Raw genomic sequence first — 8,100 nt, forward strand, 5'->3', positions numbered from 1 at the left:
AATATGGAAGATGAAATGATACAAATTTTTCCTCATAAAATAATTTTTTTCCTTTACTGAAATAAAATTAACCTAAAAAATATAAGGGTTATATATTGCTTAGTGTTACAGACAGCTTTCTGGGAATAGTAAAATAAGAGAAATAATATGAAAGATTAATTAACTTGTGTTAGCCCCAGGGGCCGAAATCCTGGGCCAAAAAATTTCAATATTTTTTTTGATTCTTTTTTTAATATTCGTTAAAAACCTCTATAATAAGTTACGATAAATTATTTTTCAGTATGGCTCTGTTAAATCAGTTACTAGGCCATACTCGAAAAAGGATGTCTTAATTTTAAAACCTATTATCAGAAACTGTTACAAAAGTAATATGGCTTCTCTAAAGCCTTAGAAACTGCTCATTTTTGAAGAAATTGTATTGAAAAAATAGCTTTCTTGAAAATAAGGTACACATGAAAAGTTCCATTCAATTTCTATTGGCAATTATTTCAAATTTTCCTGTATCAACCTTTTAAATAGACAGATAGATAGTTCTGGGACCTAGAAAAGGGATAATTTAAGACACATTACAATCTTTCATGATTTTGTATTACTTTTGCGGAACATGATTCCAGTTACGTCATATTTTTCTTTCCCGAAAAAGGGAAGGGGGGAAGAAAAAAAAGAGATGGGAGAAAAGGGGGTTTTCCCCATCTCTTTTGTAGAGATTTTCTTCCCCCCTTCCCTTTTTCAGGAAAGAAAAATATGACGTAACTGGAATCATGTTCCGCAAAAGTAATACAAAATCGGGAAAGATTGTAATGTGTCATACTTTATAGGAAAACCATAAAGGTCCAGTGGTTTGCTGAAGCATTATACATTATACCACAGATGTACATCATACCTCTTTTAAATAAGGATTTATATTTTAAATGTTTTTCAATTTCTATAAACAATAAATCTATAAGTATAGATGTATAAACTATACAAGTGGTTGGGACTCTTTTCATCCGCTAGCAAATTGCTTTCTGTTCTTTCGTAGGAACTCTATTGCGGTGTTATATTTCCGACGCTATTAGCTGATTTAAAAGACCAAATACAAAATCGGGACAGGGTTCCCGTCCTGTGGGCAGAGATACATATAGCTCATGCCCCCTTCATTCTTTTACTTTAATCCTTGAACACCATAAAGTTAAAAAGCTAAAAAATCATTATCTGATATTACAAATTTTTCCTTCCTATTATAAGTTAACACATCCTGGATAAAAAAAATAAAATCTTAATCAGCAAAGGTTAAATGACTAATCTACAATATGGAGTCATGGAATTTCTGCAGATATTATTTAAAGGTGTATGGAATTTCTCTGACAAAAATCCGTATCCATTTAAAATTATGTTTGTCCTCCGACTGCTTTGAGACTGTATTCCTTTACGATATTCAGGTGACGGACCATCAGCCAGGCATACGTTTGGACGTACCCTACGTATTTAGTATCCGCGCTACTATAAAAGTCAAGAATAGTAGCGCGTTTTAGTTCACGTGCTTACAAAATCTTTTACACCTCGAGGGTGTCAACTATTCTTGAAACATGGACAATTATGTCAAATTGTACTTCAAATTTTTTATCTACATCTCAGCGAACATAAAGAAAATAAAGTAACAAATTAAGAGTGTGTGTAAATTAAATCGAGGCAAAGAAAAAAAATTCTGACGTCATAAAAATGAGGGATGAGGAGAGGAGGAGTGGGAAATAAACCCCCTCAAAAAGAGATGGATAATCCCTCATTTTTATGACGTCAAATTAAGTGACTTTCAGAGTTTTCAATTAAATCTCATACAAGATTTGAAGCTCTTTATAAAGCCCATAAATAAGGGGATAAATTTTAAAACTTTTGGTCAAAGTATCCCAAATGATGTCATATTAGAATAATTGGTTATTATGATATGACGCCATTTGGGATATTCCTTCCAAAGTTTTCAAATTTATCCTAATTTTAGTTGCACTATAAAGAGCTTTAAAAGTTATTTTTAAAGCAATAGAAAGTTATGAGGTCAAAGGGATGCTTTTTGGTCAATATTTTTCCTCTCCTTTTATGCTCAGCAAGTTAGAAACAAAGAAATTTATTGTACAGTTTGGTATAATATAAGAGTTGGTATATATGCTCATTACCCTGTCCTGTTTTAGAAAAATTTTGTTAAAATTTTTGCCCCCAGCCATAATATGGTTGATTTATGCAAAATAATGACCCATGCAAAATATTTTTTCTGTAATGCAAAAATTGCGATGGTACAAGCACTGCAAAATTTTGAAAATTTGCAAAAAGACCTGTTTTTAAAGCTCTTGTACCATCTCAATTTTAAAGATTTTTTAAAAATTTCAATTCTAGTGTGTCAAAATAAACCTGAAATTTACCCAAAAAAATGGGGGCAGTCTCAATTCTAACATATGAAGGACAAAGGTGTAGCAAGTAATCTTCCAAAGTAAAAATTGACAATTGCATACACAAATAATAGGGTTAGGCTGGATTGGATGGATACAGATATCCGGCTGATCTATAATTCTGGATATCAAGTATTTAGGTTTATATTAACACACTAGAATTGAAATTTCATAAAAATCTTTAAAATTTAGTCAAAACAAAAGCTTTAAAAACGGTCTTTTTGCAGATTTTAAAAAGTTTGTATCATTATTTTAACAAAATTTTTCAAATCCGGGACAGGCTAATGCTCATGAGTGATTAAATTCTTCACCAAAATCTTTGATACCTATCTATTTAGCAGCTGAGAAATCATTATTTCCCTATATTGTACATAATGGAAAGACAAACAGAATGACATATATTTGAAATTTTAGAGTAGCTTTATGAACAAAGAGTTTGTAGTACAGAATTTGTACCTTACCCGAAACAAAGTTCTATCTGTACCTTTTTTCCCCTTGTCCAATTGAATGAGTTTTAATTACTGGGTAAAAATAGGTTAGAAGACAAGGTCAAAACTAATTGGGAAATGGGTAAAAAAATGTTGCCATAAATGTCTGTAGTGCAGTAAATATGTATCCAGGGATTAAGAGAGAGGAAAATTTATTTATTATTTGATATAAAGTTTTTACATTATAGGATAATATATCGCTAATCATATATCCTATTACAAAAATTAGTATTTTTTTGTCTGAAAGATGTTCACTATCTACAGACCTTATTAGGTTTAATATTTCATGTAGGCTTCGCATAGGTCCTGTGATGATTTTAAGCTACTTTATTTTTTCAGATTTAAGTTTTGAGATGGTTTTAAACTATTTTATAGCTCCTATCTGCTTCTTCAATGCAGAGCCTCTAGATGCTATTGACGTAACCACTCATCATTCCAGATAGCAAAATATATGAAACAAGAATAAATTTATTGAAAATTAATCATCAAACCTTTCACACATATTTTTTTATATTTTTTGATATTTATATTTTGTAGCATGACTGTCACAATGAAGATACAATGAAATATAATTATTTAGCTGTAAATCTTGAATAGCAGACAATAAAAGAAAATCACATTAGGGACTGACAGACAAATTTTAGTGTATCTTTGCTAATAAATAAAGATTTTTTTGTGTTATATGTCTGCAAAAGAAAATTATTTTTTATTCTCAGAAAACATTATTTATCTTTCAAGGTTTCAAAGATATATCAGTAATCCTTTTCTAAATGCCTATAAGTTCAAAGATTTTCACACAGTTTTTTGGAAAGGATGAATATGCTGATTATGACTGAAAATTTATGAGGAGTTTTGTATTTTATGGGTGTTCTGAAAACATTCACAGGGTGACACCCTTATTAAATACTAGCGGCTTCGCCCCTAGCCTCTAGGGGCTTTGCCCCAAGAGGTGATAAAAAATTTTTACTAAGGAAATCCCCTACAAAAAAAAATAAAAAAAATGGGGGAGAGATTTTTTGTTTTTAGGGGGGTTGGGGGTGTCCCACCCCCCAAGAAAATAGCCTAAACCAACAAAGGACCAGTAGGTATTTTCCTTGAAGAGTAGAATCCGATCGGTTCAGTGGTTACCGAGATCTTAAGGGACGGACGGACGGACGGACAGACAGACAGCCGGACAGACAGACAGACATCGTTCTACTTTGTATTATAGATATTAGCAAATTGTAATGCTTTGTGCATGTATATTTCATCTGCCAAGGAAGAATTTTGTTTGATATTTTACAGGTTTTCTAAAAATATTACCAATGTGACACCCTTGTTAATTATTACATCAAATTCTAGAGCTTGGTGCATATTTAACCTTCGCAATGTTAGAATTTTTGTTTGATATTTTATGGTTATCTAAAAAATATTACCAATGTGGCACCCTTGTTTATTCTTATAGCAAACCTTAGAGCTTTATGTACCGCAATGTTGGAAGATTTTAGTTTGATATTTTACGGGTTTTCTGAAAATATTTACAATGTGGCACCCTTATTAATTATCAAAGCGCATCGTAGTGCCATAAGTAAAGCAAGGTGAAAGCCCTCTCTCTCTCTCTCTCTCTCGCTGGTGAGGCATGAAGCACACATCAGCATATCCCTTCTCAATCACAATTAACAACGCGCACAGTCGCGCAGCTTCACAGTGCAAATTTTCTGGATCCTTAAAAAATCGAAATGCTTTTTATTTCAACATATGGTATTTTTTTTAATTTGGCGAAATTTATTAATATATTGTTATAAAGAAACGTAATCAAATTTTAAAACAAGATTGCTATAATCTTTAATTTAATTTTAATTCATTAAATGGTGTTTTTCTACATTAGTTTCAAAGTACTTTATATTAATTTATGAAACTTTAGGAAAAAATAACTCCTTAAACTTGAGTTGTAAATGGGGTATTCCTGTCCAGTTTTTTGTTTAGGAATGAATATTTCTTACCCGAGGGAATAAATGATGGACCGATAGGTCATCATTTATTCACGAGGGTAAGAAATATTCATTCCTAAACAAAAAACTGGACAGGAATATCATTCTCATTTAAACATAAAACTCATTTTTTTATGCTAAAATGTGGTTTAATTTTGGTTTTTAATTTTCATTTATTTCCCGGCTATGATCATTTATATTATTATTTTCTTTCTTTTAGCAATTAATAAAAATTATAAAATCTTCCAAAAAAATTAAAAATCTTCTAAAATCATACCAGGGATATAAATGAGATACCAGGGAAATAAATGAATATTTACATCCACTATTTAAGGGGTTGTTTATATGGGAATGATGATACACAATAAGGATGATGATAATTTCATTTTCAGTGTTAGAATAATTGGAAAATCTAAATTGCTTTACCAATTGTGTAATGGTCGTTTGGGTAATTTTTTTAGAGTTTATCACTCGTTATAGGCTATAAATTGTATATGTAGGTTTCTATATATTTTATTTTAAAACAAATACATTTCAAAAAGAAAAGTAGCAAGAGTACATTTTAAAGTTCAAAATTTATTTAGAAAAAAATATTACGTTTAAAACTCTGTTTTTTCCCACTGTTACCGGCTAATACAACCAAAAAAAAACACGGAAAATGTCTCAGCTAAAAAAAGAGCCCCACTCGACGGGGGGTAGGGCGGGACTGACTGACAGGGTTATTGTGGCCCCGGGACCATTATTTGTATGGATAGGGGGGGGGGGGGAAAGAAAATCAGGTGCTCCCCGCACCAAATATGGAAATTGTGCACGAGACGCCACTGGCTACTACAACAAGCCAGGGGACGACGCCGCGCGAAAAAATGGTCTGAAATTTTTAGTATAAAAATGGTTGAATGGAATTCAATCCTCAGTTCACTAGCTCATCTAGTCCTCACAAGATGAAATATTTGGTAATACATTATTTTCATAATTACACAACAATTTTAGTTCTTTCAAATTTTACAATTTAGAACTTTTTAGTAACTGTGTAGAAGTTTAATCTTAAAAAGTTTTCTTTTCAAATACTAAGTTAGATGACATTCTTTAAGTAAATTTTATAGATGCTGGAAAAATATATTTTTTAATTCTAAATTCAACTCTTAAAAAATATCAATTTTCTCTAGACTCTTCATTTTATATCTAAGTTTAGCTTAAATGACATTAATTATTTTATTTCTTAGATAAAGCAAATCAAAGTAATATAAGATATTAAGACAAAGCAAAAAAGAAATATGTGCCATGCTTTCCTTATAAATGTTAACAGCACAATTTGAAAAAGCCCGCCAAAATCAGATAAAATGACAAAATTGTCAAAAAGCTTTTTACAAAAACCCCAATTATATTAGGAATGGTGCTTAATTTCAAATTATAAGACATGAAAGATTTCAATGCATAATAAAATAACCATATTTTACTGCTAAAATTTTTTTAATTATCTTGGCTTTTATAAACCCTTATAATGAATCGTTTTTTTATATCATGATTGCTTTTGCTATTACATCAGTTTATGATTAATTGATATTTAGCTTTTAGTAATCATTCAGATTTTACATATTTTACTTTTTAGTGTTCGCGAAAGTGATTGAACACCAAAGAAATAGATTTTTAGATTAAGTACTTGTTCATTTAAAGATTAATGATCAAATTTTATTTTTCTCACCAATTTAATGACAGTTATTAAGATTATCAAGCAATTGTTTTTTTTCTTCTCATATTTTTGGCATCTAAAAAAACTTTGATATCAATTACTTCTAAAACCCTATATCTACCATTTAACTATTTCCAAATCTAAGGCATTTTTTTCTTAAAATCTGATCTTATTTTTTTGTTTAGGCACTTTTGGTTATCTTCGGAGCTGCCGCAGCCCTTGCTGAAGCTGACGCCAAGGCTAGCGCCGAGGCTGACGCCGATGCTTACTACGGATATGGCCGTGGATACGGATATGGTGGATACCGTGGATATGGTGGATACCGTGGTGGTTATGGTGGATATGGCGGCTACTACAGAGGCAAGAGATCTGCCGATGCCGATGCTGATGCCGTTGCCACCGCCGAAGCTGACGCCGATGCCTACTACGGATACGGTTATGGCCGCGGATATGGAGGCTACGGATACGGATACGGCCGTGGATACGGATATGGCGGCTACGGCTACTACAGAGGAAAGAGGTCTGCTGAAGCCGATGCTGTCGCCACTGCCGAGGCTGATGCCGATGCCTACTACGGATATGGTTATGGCCGTGGATATGGTGGCTACGGATATGGCGGATACGGATACGGCCGTGGATACGGATATGGCGGCTATGGCTACTACAGAGGAAAGAGATCCGCTGACGCCACCCCCACCGCTGAGGCTGATGCCGATGCCTACTACGGATATGGTGGATACTACGGCCGTGGATACGGTTATGGCCACGGATACGGATATGGCGGCTACGGATACGGCCGTGGATACTACTGGGGTTGAATATTTCATCTTAATACAAATTTATTTGTATAGAATATTAGATTTGAGAGTTGAGAACTCATACAACTCTTTTTGCATTATACCAAATTCATTCATTCATGTTTCAAATTGAAATAAAATTTATAAAAATGTAAACTGTATTATTCTTAGTAACGAAGCTACTCTATAATTCACTTTGTCTGTCAATCCGTAATGCTAAAATCTTTGAAAACAGTAAAAGTGTCTGACTATGACGTCAGAAAAAATAACAATTAACCAATGAGAAGCCAGTATTCACAATGGTAAAATATATAGCGGCCTCTCATTGGTTAATTGTTAATTTTTTCTGACTTCATAGTCAGACACTTTTACTGTTTTCAAAGATTTTTTAAAATGAGAAATTGAATGTAATATGGACATTGTTAAAGTCAAGTCCAAACAATCAAAGCTCATAAACAATATCCTTATAGTTTATCTGTTTGTGTGTACCGAAGGATCTCGCTGACCGGTCAACCTATTTAATTCTCCTTTACAGGATAGCTTCTCGTAGGTCATGGGAGGGTTAATTACTATTTTTGGGGAGAATACCAAAACCCTCCCAAGGAAAAAATTACCTCCTTCCTAATTTTTTTCACTTTTTCTTTTTAAAACTAAAATTTAAAGTGGTGGGACGTGGCGACTTGCCATCCCCACCCTTTAGTGCCCCTAGAGGCCTCTAGGGGGGTTTAACCGCTA

General features: G+C 32.7%; 1 protein-coding gene across 2 annotated transcripts; it reads left to right on the forward strand.

Moving 5' to 3' along the window:
- Positions 1-5,694: 5,694 nt before the first annotated feature.
- LOC145329298 (uncharacterized) lies at positions 5,695-7,521 on the forward strand. Of its 2 annotated transcripts, XM_080173359.1 has the most exons (3): positions 5,720-5,831; positions 6,754-6,840; positions 6,877-7,521. In XM_080173359.1, exons 1-3 carry the CDS (start codon positions 5,775-5,777, stop codon positions 7,384-7,386), a joined length of 654 nt encoding a protein of 217 aa, XP_080029485.1. In that variant the 5' UTR covers positions 5,720-5,774; the 3' UTR covers positions 7,387-7,521. The 2 variants fall into 2 exon arrangements, with proteins under 2 accessions (XP_080029484.1, XP_080029485.1); XM_080173358.1 differs by having other exon boundaries at positions 5,695-5,831; positions 6,754-7,521.
- The last annotated feature ends 579 nt before the right edge of the window (positions 7,522-8,100 follow it).

The sequence above is a fragment of the Acartia tonsa genome, chromosome 10 (assembly GCF_053477335.1).
Source record: "Acartia tonsa isolate MP-2025a chromosome 10, ASM5347733v1, whole genome shotgun sequence".
Lineage (NCBI taxonomy): Eukaryota > Metazoa > Arthropoda > Copepoda > Calanoida > Acartiidae > Acartia > Acartia tonsa.